The sequence below is a fragment of the Macrobrachium nipponense genome, chromosome 20, assembly GCF_015104395.2.
Source record: "Macrobrachium nipponense isolate FS-2020 chromosome 20, ASM1510439v2, whole genome shotgun sequence".
Lineage (NCBI taxonomy): Eukaryota > Metazoa > Arthropoda > Malacostraca > Decapoda > Palaemonidae > Macrobrachium > Macrobrachium nipponense.
The window spans coordinates 47,582,016-47,602,396 of NC_061089.1; the positions used below are offsets into that span (position 1 = coordinate 47,582,016).

A 20,381-nucleotide genomic window follows, 5' to 3' on the forward strand; every position below is an offset into this window, starting at 1 on the left:
AGGTGAAAGGAAAGAAAAGTGAAGAAAGAAAAGATAAGAAAAGGTAAGAAAGAAAGAGAAAGAAAAGAAAGAAAGAAATAAGAAAGGTGAAAGAAAAGAAAAGAGAAAAGAAAAAGAAAAGGATAAGAAAGGTAAGAAAGAAGAAAAGAGAAAGAAAAAGGGATAAGAAAGGTGAGAAAGAAAGGAAAAGAAAGAAAAAAAAGGGGGGGAAAGAAAAAGGGAAAGCTAAGAAAGAAAAGAGAAAAGAAAGGTAAGAAAGGCGGTGAGAAAGAAAGAGAAAGAAAAGGGAAAAGGGAAATAGAGTGAGAGAAAGAAAAGTGAAAACGAAGAAAGAAAAAATAAGAAAGGTAAGAGAAAAGAGGAAAAGAAAAGGGATGAAGAAAGGTTAAGAAAGAAAAGAAAAAGAGAAGAAAAGGTGAAAGAAAAGGTGAAGAAAGAAAAGAAAAGAGAAAGGAAAGGAAAATAAGAAAGGTAGAAAGAAAAGAGAAAGGAAAAGGGAAAAGAATTAAGAAAGGCTGAGAAAGAAAAGGAGAAAAGAAAAGGGATAAGAAAGGTAGGAAAGGAAAAGAGAGAAAGAAAAAGGGTAAGAAAAAGGTGAGAAAGAAAAGGGGAGAAAGAAAGGGAAAAGGGAAGTAAGAAAGAAAGAGAGAAAGGGATAGATAAGGAAAGGTGAGAAGAAAAGAGAGAAGGAAAGGGAATAATAAAGTAGAAGAAAGAGCGACGAAAAGATTAAGCAAAGTGAGAAAGAAAAGAAAAGAAAGAAAAGGGAAATAAAACGGTGAGAGAAAAGAAAAAAAGAGAAAGAAAAGGTAAGAAAGGTGAGAAAAGAAAAGTAATAAGGTAGAAGAAAAGAAAAGGAGGAAGAAAAGGAAAATAACAGAAAAGTAAGAGAAAAGAAAAGAAAAAAGCGATAAGAAAGGTGAGAAGAAAAGTGAAAAGGAAGAAAGAAAAGGGAGAAAGTGAAGAAAGGAAAAGAAAAGAGAAAAGAAAAGGGGATAAAAGGTGAGAAAAGAAAACAGTGAGAAAGAAAAGCGATAAGAGGTGAGAAAAGAAAAAAGAAAAAGAAAAGGGAAATAAGAAAGGTAGAAAGTAAAAAGAAAGAAAAGGACAGAAAAGGAAATGAGAAAGGTTGGAAAAAGAAAGTGAGAAAAGAAAATTGCTAAAGAAAAATGGAGACTGAAAAGCGAGAAAGAAAAGTGCTAGAGAAAAGTTCGAGATGGATACACCTCGATTCAAGTGGTTCCCACTTGAAGGTGAAGCCCAAAAAGTAAGAGTGATAAAAGGATGGCTGCTTTATCATAGGAATATACATCTGGCGTCACAAAAGGAAATGGCACTACGATGTTTCATACCTAGAGTTATCCTTGCTTACCCTGTGGGGCAACTATAATGATTCTTATTATTAGTATTTCATGCAAAAAACTGCACATGCAATACGACAATATACATACATACACACACAAACACACACACACACACACACCACACACACCACAATATATATATATATATATATATATATATATATATACATATAAATAAATATATATATATATATGTATTATATATGTATATATATATATAATATATATATATATATATAATCCTATATATATATATATATATATATATGTATACCATATATCATTTATATAAAATATATATAAATATATATATATATATATATATATATATATTATATATATATATATAAATATATATATATATATATAATATGTGTGTGTGTGTGTGTGTGGTGTGTGTGGTGTGTGTGTTGTGTGTGTGTGTTTGTGTATTATATAAATACTGTCTATCTAATGAATCAGTAACAAGTGGACAACAATTAAAACAAAAGAACTGAGCAGCCAGTAAACATCCACTCAAGCTTCGACAATTATCTTTCAAAAAATACTCCCCTGTTTGCCGAGTGACATCCTATCTCTCTCTCTCTCTCTCTCTCTCTCTCTCTCTCTCTCTCTCTCTCTCCTCTCCAAAACATTTCTGACGCCAAAGCAAAACAGCTGGGAGTTGTTTGCTCAAATCCTCACGGCCCATACGACAAAGCCGAGAGAGCCCAACGACTAACGGACTTGATAGCTCCACGAGATGAAGTATTTTGAGGAGCTTCGCCTCTTCATAACAAGAACCACAGACGAGACCCAGATCATGGTTTCGAACACACACACACTCACACACACACACACACACACACACACACACTCACAAAGGGTTGCAAAAAGGCAAACTCAGGCTGAGATTAAGAAGGGCAGAAGTGCCGAGACAAAACTGATAGAATAGAATACAGACTTTAGGCCAAAGGACAAGGGCTGGGACCTATAAGAGGTCATTCGGCGCTGAAACCGAAACTGACTGTATAAAAAGGTTTGCCAATGTGTAACTGGAGGAAACTTATTTACTTCCATTTAGTTATTAAGAAAAAATAGACATTTCCATTAACGAAATGAGCGAAATGGCTCTAGTGAGGTGAGGTCGTGACCTATCTGAACATTATCTAGTTGGGAAAAAATGTCTAAGTAGATTTTAATGACTTTACATCCGGATACATAATAGAGGAAAACTGAGCTTTAACAGACTAACGAGGTCATTTCTTTGTCATTATCGTGGAGTTGGAATTAAGACCAAAAGTCAAGCCCTAGGACCTATGAAGTCATTCAGTGCTGAAACGGAAAATTACAGAAAAAAGGTTTGAAAGGGGTAACAGGAGGAAAACCTTGAAGTTTCACTAAGAATCAATTTCAATGGGAGGGCGGAAAGTGAGATGGAAGGAAGTGAATAGGAACAGAGGTACAGTAAGAGAAATGAAAGGGGTTGCATCTAGGGGCTATGGAAAGGGCCCTCTACAAAGAACCTTAAGCAATGCCTACAGTGCACCGCATGCGGTGCAATAACGGCTCTATCCCTCTACGAAGGATCGAAATTTAAAAGAATACAATTAGTTTTCTCGTTCATGAAGACATGAAGAGATTAGATCGAGATGACGGTTTCCAGAACGCACACGCCGCTCATAAAATGCCATTAAAAGCTTCAAGCCGTTGTTTTCGAACACAGACGTATATTTACCCGATTGTTGAAACAGGGGCATTCTCCCCAGAAGGACTGCAATCGCCATGATGCTTTTCACGTTGCCTCCTTCAACGCAGGGGTAATTGAAAACGGCACAAAAGCAAACACAAATGCTTCGGCGCTAAGTCCTCTTGTGATGCCCGTCACTGAACAGTAAGGGCACACGCCAAGAATACAGGAGGGAAGCAATTTAAATTTCTCTGATCCTCGAATGAAATTCTCTCTCTCTCTCTCTCTCTCTCTCTCTCTCTCTCTCTCTCTCTCTCAAGCAAATCTGTGCGGCACTTTACAAAATTTCTGATCCTCGAATGAAATTTCTCTCTCTCTCTCTCTCTCTCTCTCTCTCTCTCTCTCTCTCTCTCTCTCTCAAACAAAATGTTTTTCACTGTATACTAAGTTTGTGATCATAGTTTGAACTCTCTCTCCTCTCTCTCTCTCTCTCTCTCTCTCTCTCTCTCTCTCTCTCTCTTCTCTCGGTTTAAGTAGAAGACGTCATATATTACAGAAATCCGGCTTGTTCCATAAGCTTGATCAATAATGGTCAATAAACCATGGGTCCTTAACAAACACGAAACCTTAGCTAATCACCTTTAGATGCTTGTAACTTTCCACCGTTTCAAAATCTTTAGCAGCATTCTCTAAACAAAACCGTGTTATTACATATTAATATTATCACACCTTTCAAAACGGCAATGATAAGTGATAACAATGGACTATTCACCTGCATCTTTTGCCGAAACTGAATTCAGTATGAAGGAATTCTTTACTTTAGAACAACTAGCATACAACAAAACTCTTGACAGACCCCTGGTTCCTAGCGGCTTCTGAAAAAAGAACAGGAACATATGACTAAACATGCACGTTCAAATAGCTCACAAAACACACACACACACACACACACACGTGTACACGCAAACACACACATGCACTCAGCAGAGTGCCACCGTAATTGTTATTAAAGGCGGAGGGAATCTTCTGGGAATGCTAATAAGCGTTTGAAAATATGTTTTGAAGTGCGTAACAAGACAGAATAATTGACACCCATTCTCTATAGACAGGTTTTGCAGGGTACAGGGGACTCTTGTTTGTTAAGATACTGTCAAGAAACAGTTTCAATCGGCACATTGAAGTTTCTAAGCTATTCCCTCCGCACGTTTATATTCTCAAAGCTGACAGTATCAACACGGGATAAGCTAATTCTCTTGAAAACAAGGATAATCATAATGACTGAACTAGATTGGATTGGATTATAGAATTTAGGCCAAAGGCCAAGCGCTGGGACCCACAAGGTCATTCAGCGCTGAAGAGGAATTGGACAGTAAGAAGGCCTGAAAGGAGTAACAGTAGGAAATAATTGTTAAAGAGGGTGGAAAGTCAGATGGTAGAAAGAGAATATGAACGGAGGTACAGAAAAAGGAATGAAAGAGGCTGCAGCTAGGGGCCGAAGGTACGCTGCAAAGAACCTGAAGCGTGAGGTGCACTGAGGATAATAACGATGATGATGATGATGATAATAATAACCATATACTACGTTAAAGTCAAACAAATCATTTGACCAGACTATAATAAATCATCACTTTGACACTCCTGAATCCGCAAGGATTAGTCCATTAAGATTAAGGGTGCTAAACCCTTCAGTAAAAACAGGAAGAATTTAGAAATAATAAAAACTACCATTTCTCAAAAAAAAAAAAAAAAAAAAAAAAAAAAATTGCAATAACAGCCTACTCCAATTTTCCTTTAGGTTGTTATAACGCCCACAAAGGATAAAAAGGAAAAAGAAAAAAAGGTCATTCAGCAATTATTGGTGTCGGTCTTTCTCTTTCATCTCTTCTTGAACCCATGTGATCATGTCCTCCAGGAAATAAGATCCGAATTTCGGAAATATAAAGCTTTCTGGTGCGAAGCTTTATATTGAAACTGAAGCGAAACTTGACATTGAAACTGAAAAAAAGTTATATTGAAACTGAAGCAAAACTTGACACTGAAACGGAAAAAAAAGTTATACTGAAGATGAAGCAAAACTTAACACTGGAACTGAAAAAAAAACGTTATATTGAAACTGAGGAGAAACTTGACATTTAAACTGGAAAAAAAAGTTATACTGAAACTGAAGCAAAACTTGACACTAACACAGAACAAAACGTTATATTGAAACTGAAACAAGTCTTGACACTGAAACTAAACCAAAAGTTATATTGAAAAGGTAGCAAACGTGAAACTGAAACTGAACAATACGTTATATTGAAACTGAAACAAGTCTTGACACTGAAACTAAACAAAACGTTATATTGAAACTGAAGCAAAACGTGAAACTGAAACAACAAAATGTTCTGTTGAAGCTGAAGCAAATCTTGACTCTGAAACTGAACCAAAAGTTATATTGAAACTGTAGCAAATCTTGACACTGAAACTAAACATAACGTTATATTGAAACCGAAGCAAAACGTGAAACTGAAACTGAACAAAATGTTCTGTTGAAGCTGGACAAAAAGTTGTGTTGAAACTGAAGCACAACCTTATATTGAAACTGAAACAAAACTTTATATTGAAACTGAAACTGGATCGGTTGCCTTCGTGAATTTGCGCATAGGCATGCTAGTGTATATATATATATATATATATATATATATATATATATATATATATATATATATATATATAATATATATAAAATATATATTCCCTATCTGTTATTTAATATTCACACAGGCATACGCACACATATATATGTATATCCATGTGAAAGTTGAATAACATATTGGTAGGAACAGGGTAGATTAAAGCGTGGGTCTGTTATCTTTCTTCAAATAGGATGTGATAAAAAAACTAATATTTTACGTTCACAAATAACGTCTAAAATTAAGCTCAGTGGGAACAAGAATGGCGTTCGAGAAATGTTGGTACGAATGAAACGATCTTAGGAATAAATAGTGTAAACATCAGTAGAAAGACTGAAAAGCCTAGAAGCAAAGATTGGAATAAAGGACAAGAGTAATGAGCTTGCTTTGTATGCATCATATGAAATGGAGCCCACTGATAAGAATCTCCTTCAACTGTTACGTGGAACATAGGTGTTTAAGAAAAAGAGGTAAGAAAAGGACATGCAATGACGTGGACCGGTGTACGTTTAAGTGGTATGAACATACAGGGAGAATGTGATTGGAGATTAGACTACCATTTCTTTAGCGGATGCTCATATACTGGAAAAGGGAGGAAGCACAACTGTGCTGGATTAATTCGCGAAAATGATGAGTAAACCGTTTAAATTTCTCAAAAGCATTTACAACACATTGAAAACCACACCTGATCGACCGAACTCTCAGAGTCTGCCTCAATATGACGTTTCTCTCCAGCGCCTAATCATTTTGTTTCAATAGCCTTCATCTCCCCTAATGACACATTCCAGAACTGAGCCATTTTCCTTCCATCCCGTGTCACGTTTCCCCTCTAAATACATCCGAGAATTTAGAATTAGCTCTTTTTTTTTCCTCCCTCCTGAAGCGAAGTGATTACGCCAATGTTCCTTTTCGCTCCTTCGAAACGCCCACTGCTTGCTTGCCTCCTCAACAAAGTTTGCGCAAACTTTTGCTCTCTTGATGGGATTCCATTCTCGACGTCTGAACGTCAATAGACGTCGTAGGTGTTGCTCACGGTCAAAAGGGAAGGCGAAGAAGCAGCAGACAGGCAGGGTCTTGCCTAGTTTAGGCAACGAGAGAGAGAGAGAGAGAGAGAGAGAGAGAGAGAGAGAGAGAAGAGAGAGAAGTGGAATTTATTTTTCCTTCTAAATCTGCAGAGGTCGCGGGATCAGATCAGCAAAATATTTAACGCATATTTTCATATCATGGATGAAACGTAAATGTAGCCCAGTATGAAAACAAATAAAGTACGTGACATGCGTTTCCCTATCAATTTACGCAGTGTAAGTCAATAAATATGTAAAAAAATTATTGATAAACACTTTTCCTCATCAACTCATGGACGGCACGAAATACAACTTTCCAAATGCTTTTTCCCATATTCATCGTAGAAAGGCACCGACATAAATCAACAACATATTCAGTACGCACTGAAGTTACAGCAGTGAAATCTCAGACTTCAGATTCTTTCTTCTAAAACTGAAGAAACAGCAAAAGAAAGAAGATGATGCTTTCTTTCACATAGAGCTAAGGGAAATTCAAGCTGACATACTCTACAATGCTTTGCCCGGGTTACATGTGATTCTTTTCCGTGTCAGGCACTTTCATTAACAGGGACTCTTTTCCGTGTCAGAAACTTTCATTAATGTGGATTCTTTTCCGTGTCAGGCACTTTTATTAACATGGATTCTTTTCCATGTCAGAAACTTTTATTAACATGGATTCTTTTCCGTGTCAGGCACTTTCATTAACATAGATTATTTTCTGTGTCAGTCACTTTCATTAATATGGATTCTTTTCCGTGGCAGATACTTTCATTAACATTGATTCTTTTAAATGTCAGACACTTTCATTAATATGGATTCTTTTCCGTGTCAGGGACTTTCATTAACATGGATTCTTTTCGTGTCAGGTACTTTCATTAACATGGATTCTTTTCCGTGTCATACACTTTCATTAACATGGATTCTTTTCTGTGTCAAGACGCTTTCATTAATATGGATTCTTTTCTGTGTCAGCCACTTTCATTAACACGGCATCTTTTCCATGTCAGAAACTTTCATTAACATGGATTCTTTTCCGTCTCAGACACTTTCATTAACATGAATTCTTTTCCGTTCCAGGTACTTTCATTAACATGGATTCTTTCCCGTGTCAGAAACTTTCATTAATGTGGATTCTTTTCCGTGTCAAGCACTTTCATTAACACAGATTCTTTTCCATGTCAGGCACTTTCATTAACATGGATTCTTTTTCGTGTCGAAACTTTCATTAACATGGATTATTTTCTGTGTCATGCACTTTCATTAACATGGATTCTTTTCCATGTCAGGCAGTTTCATTAACATGGATTCTTTTGCATATCGCACAGTTTAACTAATATAGAATCTTTTTCATGTCATATGCTTTCATTAACATTGATTCTGTTTCATGTCAGATATTTTCATTATATAACATGGATTATTTTCCATGTCAGATACTTTTATTAACATGGATTCTTTTCCATGTAAGATACTTTTATTAACATGGATTCTTTCCCATGTTTATACTTTCACTAACATACATTCTCTTCCGTATCAGTTACTTTCATTAACATGGAGTCCTTACCATGTCAGATACTTGAATTAACATGGATTCTTTTCCATGCCATATACTTTCATTAATATAGATTCTTTTCCATGGGCGTTACTTTCATTGACATGTATAATCTTTTCCAGGTCAGATACTATCTTTAACATAATGATTTTTCCATGTCATATACTTTAATTAACTCACACATTCTTTTTCGTATCAACTACTTCCATCTACATAAATTCTGTTCTACGTCAAATACTTTCATTTGTATACAGAGCTGAAGGACTCTCACCGCAGTGAAATTCAGTCAAAATACAAGGACTAGAAATGTGTCAATATGAAATCTGTAAGATGTAATAAGGTGAAAATATAACGATAAATTTAAAAAACAACCAACATATATGTATTTATTTTCTAAAGAGATGAAGAGGAGATCGAATATCGTATTACCCGAGAAGTTAACTAATGAAATATGAATTGGTATCTTCTTCAAATAGAGGAACAGTTCATTCGTTAATATGAGAATGCCCAAGGAAATATTAAAAACAGGCTATCTCTATTCTTCTGATAAAGAATACGACGAAAAAGTCGCAATGGGTGTTTTCCAAGAACAAACATTAAAGGTGAGTTACAATACACTCTTATAAGCTGAAGTTAAACTTGAAAAATGATGCTGCCTATCCCTCTGCTGAGGTTTCCAAAGGTCCAGTGAGTGAGATGAAAAATATCCTTTGGTCAATTGCAAAGACGAATGAAGCCCTAACCTTGTATGGAAATAGATTCTATGTTTCTTCGGGGAAAAAAATTGCACAAAAATTAAACTAATTCGTTAAAATATTAAAACTGGGACACAATCCAGATTTATTCTTGATTTTTGTCTAGCTAGAATTTAATAGTTGAAGCTGTTCAACTAATAAATCTGATAAGGGAAGGGACCAGTTCAGTAAAGGAAGTTGAATTTAAAAAGATCAAGAGTGTCCCTTTACTTAACAGTACACAGCTTATGACCACAAAAGTTTTTTTTTTTTTTTTTTTTTTTTTTTTTTTTTTTTTTTTTTTTTTTTTACGAAATATGTATAAAAATATTGAATATGCCATCACTTCCTCAATGGGAAGTGGTCGCGTTGACGTAAAGTGATTTTCAGTTTCTTTTATAAAAAAAAAAAAAAAAAAAAAAAAAAATCCAACCAGGAATAATATAATTCAGGTTTTTTTTTTTTTTTTTTTTGCTTGCTGGTTACTTTTTGGCGCAGGTAATGACATGTCTATATTTTTCATGTACACAAAAAAAAAATATATATTATTCAACTGCTCTTTCCCTGATGAATAATGACTTTGCATGAACCAAGAACAAAAAATCCCCCCCCCCAAAAAAAAAAAAAAATTCTAGTGACCACGACAAATATATATACCTGAAATGGCAAAAAGAAACATTACGAATTTCTGGAAATTCGATTAGGCACCACCTACCATTTGGAATTAGATTCGTCTCATCTCTCGTAGTTATTAAGAGATGAGGTTATTAAATAAATTTTAAAAATCAACCTGGATCCCCAATAATTACATTTATAAAAATTACTATAACATTTCCTAAAACAAAGAACCTACCGCAGTCAAAATGAAATCACATTTATCCTCATAGCAGTAACAAATGTAATCTATCATGCGCACATGAACGCACTGATCTCAAAAGTGCAGCGTTTCGAACTCGCAACTCGTGAATAATGAAGAATAAATAGCGGCATGAATATAAACATAAACCTGGTGTCTGTGTGGCAGCGACCCGCGTCGGCGATTAAAAGACTCGATGAATAATTCATCGGTATTATTCATCGGTTACCGGTTGCTCGACTTAGGCTTCGTGGTCTGCTTATGTAGTCGTTCGCCGGAGAACGAGACCAACAGCGTATTACAGAGTAATATCAAAATAGTCGATCGATGCAGATTCCTGTATTTTATGCAACCTAAACGGTAGATGGTTAAACTCAATTAGCGAGGCGAGTTTCCATGTGGTGATGTGGTGCGGACGACATAATTGTAAATAAATATTTGACATTTTATATTGCTGATATTCCTTACCAGTTTAATCAATCAATGATGGACGTGAAAAATAAACTTACCATTAAGGGTTAAATTTGTATTTTGGGTGGGGAGTTGGTGGTTGCGATTTCATTGGAAATTAACTACCAGCTTTATTAATTATTGATAGATTAGAAAAATTAAATTTTAGCTTCATTAAGAACACATTTTTCTGATTTCATTGGAAATTAACTACTAGTTCCATAATTCAGTGATGGAATCGAAACACTTAACTTTTATTTAAGGAAATGCGTTACTGTTTTCAGTGGAAATTAACTACAAGTTTCATAACTCACTGATGGATATATAAACTGAAACCTTTTTGTTAAAGACAAAATTAGCTGATTTTATTAGAGATAAAGTTTTATAGCCAATATAGAATCGCGTAACCTTTTGAAAGAAATAATTGCTGATTATTATTATTATTATTTTATTAAAAATAATGGCAGAATTCACAGAATTGATTTTGAACAATATTCTTTCAATTCTCCTTATGATTTTCCTTTCTGGCACGCTGGTATTATAAAGCAGCTGTCCAATGTTCATCGTGCTGTAGGTCGTCAACGGAAATTTCGGGCGGGCTGGTGTTATCAAAAGCAAAACTGGTTATCAGGGACAGGCTGGGGTCGTCAACAGGTATACAGGTGGGTTTCGTAGGTCGGGAACAGGCCGTAGTCGTCAGGGGTCTATCCGGTATTTCTTGTTATTTCTTCTTTTCTGGTTTTCAAGGCGTCTACATGTTTCGGCCACCTCGTTTGGCCATCTTCGGGACGGGATCGCTGAGTGCAATGGTCTGTGTCAGATGTATTCACGCTATTTATTGCATTCGGTTGGCTTGAAGAAACAGGTACCTCACTTTTCATTGGGCAATACCTGTGACGTCACGAGCGATGTCATCAGGGGGCCCGTTGCTGGTTGGCTGTCCTCTTCGTGGGCGGAGCCTCATCCTTATTGGTGATGGTGGAGGTCCCCTCGAAGGGCGTGCTACCAGGTCGTCCTCAGGGCGAGAGCTTGAGCTGCGATCACCCTCAGGGTTACTAGGGACGTCCTCAGGATGAGAGCTAATGCTTCTATCATCCTCAGGATCCCTCTGGTGCGATGGTTGTTGTGAGGCGGTGTCTGCTGCTCTCCTGACGGCGGTGGGGAGGAGGAAGGTCTCCTGTGTGATGTTCAAACTGGACTTCTCCCTCCCGATGTGCAGCGCTTCTAAGATTTGCAAACGACGTAGATCGGGTGCCTGGTCGATAACCTCGAAGTTACCGACGATGTCGCTGCGTCGGATTCTTTTATTATGGGCAGTCCTTGCATGATTAAATACCGCTCCTTCCTGCGCGTGACAGGAGATCCTCTTGGAGAGGCGCATTGACGTCATCCCGATGTAAGTTCCGAGGCATCCTCGGATTGGCACGGTGTATCTGTAAATGACGTTCGTCCTCTTCAAGGGATCCTGCAACGTGGCGGGGTTATTTTTCATAATAAAACTGCATGTTTTTTTACTTGTATAAAATATGATCAAGTTGATCTGCTTGTTGTTGTCGGTCGGGGAAACGTGATTCCTGATTATTTCCCGTAGGGCTCGCTCGTCTTCTTTATACCCACTGTTCAACATGGGCAGACACCCATAAGGAGATGGAAGTGCCCCAGGTCCTAGTAAACAACGGACACACCAACCGAAGCATCCAGAACGTCTTCATGAAGAGCATGGAAGAATGGTACCTACAGGAACCCCGCCCAGACCCCCAGCAGAAAATTAATTTTTTCTACAAGGGCACCTTCCATCGGCGGTATAAAGAAGACGAGCGCGCCCTACGGGAAATAATCAGGAATCACGTTTCCCCGACCGACAACAACAAGCAGATCAACTTGATCATATTTTATACAAGTAAAAAACATGCAGTCTTATTATGAAAAATAACCCCGCACCGTTGCAGGATCCCTTGAAGAGGACGAACGTCATTTACAGATACACGTGCCCAATCCGAGGATGCCTCGAACTTACATCGGGATGACGTCAATGCGCCTCTCCAGAGGATCTCCTGTCACGCGCAGGAAGGAGCGGTATTTAATCATGCAAGGACTGCCCCATAATAAAAGAATCCGACGCAGGGACATCGTCGGTAACTTCGAGGTTATCGTACCAGGCACCCGATCTACGTCGTTTGCGAATCTTAGAAGCGCTGCACTCGGAGGAGAGAAGCCCAGTTGAACATCACACAGGAGACCTTCCTCCTCCCCACCGCCGTCAGGAGAGCAGCAGACACCGCCTCACAACGACCATCGCACCAGAGGGATCCTGAGGACGTCCCTAGTAACCCTGAGGGTGATCGCAGCTCAAGCTCTCGCCCTGAAGACGACCTGGTAGCACGCCCTTCGAGGGGACCTCCACCATCACCAATAAGGATGAGGCTCCGCCCACGAAGAGGACAGCCAAACCAGCAACGGGCCCCCTGATGACATCGCTCGTGACGTCACAGGTATTGCCCAATGAAAATGAGGTACCTGTTTCTTCAAGCCAACCGAATGCAATAAATAGCGTGAATACATCTGACACAGACCATTGGCACTCAGCGATCCCGTCCCGAAGATGGCCAAACGAGGTGGCCGAAACATGTAGACGCCTTGAAACCAGAAAAGAAGAATAACAAGAAATACCGGATAGACCCCTGACGACTACGGCCTGTTCCCGACCTACGAAACCACCTGTGACGACCCCAGCCTGTCCCTGATAAACCAGTTTTGCTTTTGATTACACCAGCCCGCCCGAAATTTCCGTTGACGATCTACAGCACGATGAACATTGGACAGCTGCTTTTATAATACCAGCGTGCCAGAAAGGATAATCATAAGGAGAATTGAAGAATATTGTACAAATCAATTCTGTGAATTCTGCACTTATTTTTTAATAAAACTTGTTTGAAGAAGGGTCTGTTTCCAGCGCACACAAATATTATTATTATTATTATTATTATTATTATTATTATTTTGCTCTATCACAGTCCTCTAATTCGACTGAGTGGTATTTATAGTGTGGGGTTCCGGGTTCCATCCTGCCTCCTTAGGAGTCCATCACTTTTCTTACTATGTGCGCCGTTTCTAGGTTCACACTCTCCTGCATGAGTCCTGGAGCTATTTCGCCTCTAGTTTTTCCAGATACCTTTTCAGGGATCTTGGGATCGTGCCTAGTGTTCCTTTGATTATGGGTACAATTTCCACTGGCATATCCCATATCCTTCTTATTTCTATTTTCAGGTCTTGATACTTATCCATTTTTATCTCTCTTTCTCTTCAACTCTGGTGTCCCATGGTATTGCGACATCAATGAGTGATACTTTCTTCTTGATTTTGTCAATCAGCGTCACGTCTGGTCTATTTGCACGTATCACCCTATCTGTTCTGATACCATAGTCCCAGAGGATCTTTGCCTGATCGTTTTCTATCACTCCTTCAGGTTGGTGTTCGTACCACTTATTACTGCAAGGTAGCTGGTGTTTCTTGCACAGGCTCCAATGGATGGCTTTTGCTACTGAATCATGCCTCTAATTTTTTGTATTGGACTTCCTACATATGGGAGAGATGTTATTTCCATCTATCGTTCTTTGGACATATCTGATTCTTAGGGCCTGATCTTGTGCCGCTGTTATCATTCCTTCAGTTTACTTCTTGAGCTCTCCCCTCAGTAGCCATTGCCACGTGTCATCGCTGGCTAATTCTTTAGTCTGTCTCATGTATTGTCCGTGCATTGGTTTGTTATGCCATTCCTCTGTTCTGCTTGTCTTTCTCCTGTCTCTGTATATTTCTGGGTCTTCGTCTACTTTTATCAGTCCTTCCCATGCCCTCTTGACCCACTCGTCTTCACTGGTCTTCATATATTGCCCCAGTGCTCTGTTCTCGATGTTGACACAGTCCTCTATGCTTAGTAGTCCCCTCCCTCCTTCCTTTCGTGTTATGTATAGTCTGTCCGTATTTGCTCTTGGGTGTAGTGCTTTGTGTATTGTCATATGTTTCCTCGTTTTCTGGTCTATGCTGCGAAGTTCTGCCTTCGTCCATTCCACTATGCCTGCGCAGTATCTGATTACTGGCGTTTAGTTTTGACTTGAATATTGCCTTGAGTCTCTGCATATATTCTTTCCTGATCGTGTCCTTCATCTCTTGGTGTTTTATATCCCCTCCTTCCATTATTCCCAGGTATTTGTATCCCGACTCATCTATGTGTTTGATGTTGTTTCCATCTGGTAGCTTTATCCCTTCAGTCCTTGTTACTTTGCCCTTTTGTATGTTGACTAAGGCACATTTTTCTATTCCAAACTCCATCCTGATGTCCCCAGATACAATCCTTACAGTCTGGATTAGGGTATCTATTTCCTTGATGCTCTTACCATACAGCTTGATGTCGTTCATGAACATCAGATGGTTAATTCTGTTGCCCCTTTGCAGCACTTTTGCCATGGGAATCATGGCTACTACAGTGAGTCGCCCTGGAAGATCCCTCTCCTGATATTAACCTCTGTTAGTCTTATTCCAGAGATTGTAAGTATTGTGTTCCAGTTGCGCATTGTATTTTTGAGGAAGCTGATGGTGTTTTCCTCTCCCCATCAGCTTCCTCAAAAATAATAATAATACATTATTATTATTATTATTATTATTATTATTATTATTATTATTATTATTATTATTATTATTATTATTATTATCATCATATTCAGAGGATGAACCCTATTCACATGGAACAAGCCAACCAAGGAGCCACTGACTTGCAATTCAAGCTTCCAAATGTGTTCATTTGAAAAACGCAATAAAAGGTAAGGGGAAATGCAGAAATCACAACACACAAATGTTGAGGTGCAACGCGGCTTGATCACAACATTATAATTATATCAAAACCTGCCCTTCCTGAAGCCTTTGAATTAAAACATCCTGTTTACAATTATTAATAAGGCCCGAGGCTCGTGAATCAATATCCTTGGAAATCATTTTGACTGTAAATGGAGATGACACTTCAAGGTCTTGAGACAGTACTTAACCAACCCCTAGATCCGACGTTTAAGTGATTTTGTGAACTTACGAGTGGTTTCAAGCTGTCTGTTACCTGATAATAATAATATAATAATAATAATAATAATAATAACTGGCAAAAAATCTCCTTATCACACGAGTCACTAAGATGGTGAAGAAATCCTCGTGTAAGTGTAAATAAATAATCATATATACAATGAGCTTTCGAGAACCTGCTCGATCCTCCTTATCAGCTGTTAAGGAAACTCAACCAGGTTCTCGAAAGCTCTCGTTCTGTATATGTGTTTATAAATATAGATTTATAATTACATCAGCGAGGATTTATTTAAAAAAATAATAACAATAATAGTCCAGTGTAATTTCGCTTTGAAATACTATTAGATCATATCCTCGTTTACTTTCTTCAAATGCGGAGGCCGACAGGACTGGCATCCTTTATGTCTTAAAGCAGAGCAGGCTCCGAAGGATCTTGAAAGAGGGAAACCGTGCAGAAACTACAAAGGAGAAAAATTCCGTGGATGCATGCCAGGAGGAGAATGGGCAAAGGTGAAAAAGAAAGGGGCTACATGAACAAGGGGAGAAAAGACAAAGGTGAAAAAGCCTGGCGCTACATGAGAAGGGGAGAAAGGACAAGGGTAAAAGAGCCAAGATAGCCAAGGAAAAGAGAGAAAGGACAAAGATGAAAAGCCAGGGATAAATGACAAGGGGAAAAAGGACGAGGACGAAAAAGCCAGGGGCTACATGACAAGGGGAGAAAGGACAAAGATGAAAAAGCCTGGGGCTACACAACAAGGGGAGAAAAGACAAAGGTGAAAAAGCCAGGAGAGACATGGCAAGGCGAGAAAGGACAAAGGTGAAAAAGCCAGTGGATAAAGGCCAAGGGGAGAAAGGACAAAGATGAAAACTTAGTGGTTATATGCCCAGGGGAGAAAGGACAAAGTTGGAAAAGCCAGGAGAGACATGCCAAGGGGAGAAAGGACAAAGATGAAAAAGCAAGCAGATACATGAAACGGGGAGAAAGGACAAAGTTGGAAAAGCCAGTGGGTACATGAAAATGGGAGAAAGGATAAAAGTTAAAAAGCCAGTGGGTAAAAAGCCAGTGGGTACATGTCAAGGGGAAAAAGGACAACGTTGAAAAAGCCAGTGAATACATTCCAAGAGGTGAAAAGACAGAGGAGGAAAAGCCAATGGATACAATGAGAAGGTGGGAAAGGACAAGGGTGAAAAAGTCAGGAAAAAGGGGAAACGGTATGAAAATGAAAACAGAAATAAAAAGTCTTTGGTGGGCCATATCGCCATCAGTAGGTGGAATGGATTTCCGCGAATCATTTGGAGAGACGGTCGATTAATCTGGCTGTGATTTGGGCGAGGATTAGAAAACGCTATGTGGTATTACGGAAGCAATCAAGTTACCCGAGTTCGCTCGCTCGCGCGCAACCCCACCCACCCACACAATTCTCTGACTACCTTATCATCATCATCATCATCACCTTCATCGTCATCGATATCAGATCATTTAATTCATCAATACCGACAGCATATCTTCATCATCATTGTTTCTATCATATCTTCATCATCATTGTTTCTATCATATCTTCATCATCATTATCCTTATCATATCATCTTCATCATTATCCTTATCTTATCATCATCATCATCATCATCATCATCATCATCATCATCATCATCATCTTTATCATATTTTCTTCATCATTATCATCATTTTTATCATATCTTCATCATCATCTTTGCTATATCATCTTCATCACCTTTATCACATCTTCATCATCATCTTTGCTACATCATCTTCATCTTCATCATCATCGATATCATATCATATATCATCTTCATCACCATCGATATCATATCTTCATCATTATCTTTGCTATATCATCTTCATCGTCATCATCTTTATCATATCATATCATCTTCATCGTCATCATCTTTATCATATCATATCATCTTCATCATCTTTATCACATTTTCATCATCATCTTTGCTAAATATTTACATCTTCATTATCATCATCTTTATCTTATCATATTATTTTCATCATCATCGATATCATATCTTCATCATCCTCTTTGCTATATCATCTTCATCGTCATCATCTTTATCATATCATATCATCTTCATCATCATCGATCTCATATCTTCGTCATCGTCGTCATCGTCGTCATCATCATCATCATCTTTATCATCCATATCATCATCCTTTAAAGGACTTGAAAGTACAGTGAAATTCACATTCCAGTTAAAAAAAATGTAGAAGTGAGAGTTCTTTCATAACACAAGTTCAAGTTTAACATGACAAAGCTATGTCATAAATTTCTTAGCATCCTTAACGGAATGCTGTTGAGGTCACAGGAAATGTTTTGCAAGTCCATGAACGCTAAATTCTCAATGAGAGGAACCTTAATGGTATAAAAGGTAAGATAAACCCTTTGTGAATCAACGTAATTAAAACTAACGAGGATCACATTAGTTATATGATGAACTCGAATAAGAAGAATACAAATTATGGCTGTGGCAAACGGGTCCCATTTGACAATTATACTTTGCGAAAGATTCCGTGTTATGTCTTACTGCAAAATACTCTTTAAAAAGTGTACCATACATTAAAAAATCAAAAAAGTTTTCTACACAGTTTTAATTTATTAAATCAATATTAAATGAAATAGTTTGTTACATCACTGGCAACTCTTTTTACATCTCGTTTTAGAACAAAATGTTTACTGAAGATCGCTTCATGATAAACAAGGTATTTCTATGCAATGCTCTGTCTGCTAAATCTCAGGTTAATTAACTTACCTATATCCAAAGCAGCATTATGTGCAACTCACACCAAAGGCACACTTCACTTACCCTAAAAAGATGCTGTCGTGAGAATGTGAATGGAAGGCGGGGATACGCAGCTTGGGCAAGACGATCGTCTTGCCCTTGCGCGTCCGTACGGTGAAGGTGGAGGAGAAGTGGAGCTCTGGGGTGGGGTTATGGGGCGACAGAATGGTCAGGCCCCTGCTCTCCGGGTGCCCCATGATGGGCGTGAGACCCGACCCCATCATCCCCGGCGAAGTCGGGCCGGGCAGCTCGTGGAAAGAGGGCACCTTGAGCTCCATGGAAGCGATGATAGAGTTCCGATGGGGCGTCCGAGTGATCTTAGTCTTGTTCCGAGGACTGTCCGGGCACCGGTAGGAGGTCCCGACCAGCTTCGAGGACTCGGTCGAGTAGCTGTTGTAGCTGGACGAGGTCTCGCTCACGTTGTAGGTGGAGGACTCGGGGATGCTGCCGATCGCGTGAGACGCGCCTCTCTGGCTCACTGCTGCCGACGACGACCCGTCGTGAACTTTGAACTTGAACCCCCCACCTTCGTGGTACTTGAATTTCGGACTCTCCTGCCCCTGAACTCGGAACCTTGGGCTGTCCGGCGTGCGATCTCGGTAATGGCTTCCATCTGGCTCGGAAAACTTAACGGTGGGCCTAGGGCTCACCGAAAAGGAGCCAGAAGAACTCGTCGTCGAGTGGTGCCGCCCTCTGCCTAGGATGCTGACGGGCTCAGTCGAGGTCGAGTAACTCGTCTGGGAAGTGTGGAGGCTGGTGCTGGTGCTGCTGGAGAAGGTGATGGCCGTGCTCGAGAACACAGCCACACTGCTCCGACTGACGCCCGAAGAAGTCGCCCCCCCGTCTTCTTGGGCTCTGCCAGACGGGGCAGCGCCCTCGTCTGGTTTGTGGTCAGGTTCGTCCATGATCCGATTACGCTATGTGGAACGCCTCCCGTAACAGCCACTGCCAAGAGCGGCTTTTGGTGTTCACCGCCAGAGTGATGGGCGGAGTTCAAACGATTTTCAAAAATAAATTCATTACTAGTCTCTTACGAACTACACATATTTCCACAATTAACCTGGAAGAGGAAGAATTTCAGTGATTAAATCATACTGTCATGCTAAAAATGAACATTAAAAACTATCCCATTTGACCTTTTATCCACTTGTAAAAAAAAGGGGTCATCTGAATCATTTCGTTAAACACATCCTAAAAACGAAAATGACAATAAGGCTCATCAGTAGCCTTTGTCAATGAGAGACGTGTCATCATCAACTTAAGTCTGAGACTATTGAATTTGTGTTTCCGAAAGTCTATATTTACTGAAGTCACGTCCTTTTGAACACTGCGACGAACAATGGCCGGCCGATAATCACTTCTGCAAAAGCAAAACCATAAACACAGGACGACTAAAGAGCCATGACCTTTTAACCTATGATCTTCGACAGACGCATACACACATACACACACACACCCGCCCAGACCTGCTTTTGTTTCGAAAATTACGAGCCGACGGGTACACAAGCTCGTCCTAAACTGGCGTCACCTCAAAAAAAATAAACCTGGATTGTCGTTCCATAACAAAGTGGACGAGGCACAAAACAGTCTCGGCGATGGAACAATCGTCGAAGTTGTCGTCTTTGATGGCTTTTGTTCCATGGTTTGATCATGAGAAGATCAAGCACTTGGCGCGGATGACATGGCGTAGAATAAAATGTGTGAGGCGTTTCCAGGCAACCTGAGGGGACTTAACTCCGCGTGAGCGTCCATTTCGACTTTGCTTTACAAGTGACTGTGACCTTTGACTTTTGAGAAGGGGATAACTAGGGTCGAGATCTTATTGAATTGAAATTACAGGCAATATGTCCGCTTCATATCATGCAGAAATCATGAACCAGTTAAGAGATATTTAAAGGGTTCATGTGCAATCATTTGTACTCCCTGCAGTGAGATGACTTTTTATGGCAATGGGAGACGATGGCCGAGAAATGTTCACAGCGATAATCTGTTCCTCTTTTTAGCACTGGAATTCGTTTATCAGTTTTAACTGAATTAAAGATACCAAGACAAAAATAAAAAATAATAAATAAAAATAAAAAAAAAACGACATCAAGACATGGAGCTTTATGAAAATCTAATTGGATATATAAATGATCTTCTTAGATGCGC

General features: G+C 39.1%; 1 protein-coding gene across 1 annotated transcript in view; it reads right to left on the reverse strand.

Moving 5' to 3' along the window:
- Positions 1–18,250: 18,250 nt before the first annotated feature.
- LOC135225637 (uncharacterized protein DDB_G0271670-like) overlaps positions 18,251–20,381 on the reverse strand; it is a 30,285-nt gene continuing 28,154 nt past the window's right edge. Inside the window, exon 2 of the mRNA XM_064264963.1 lies at positions 18,251–19,290. Coding sequence (XP_064121033.1) covers positions 18,251–19,135 — 885 coding nt within the window. The 5' untranslated portion in view covers positions 19,136–19,290. The remainder of the gene's footprint in view (positions 19,291–20,381) is intronic.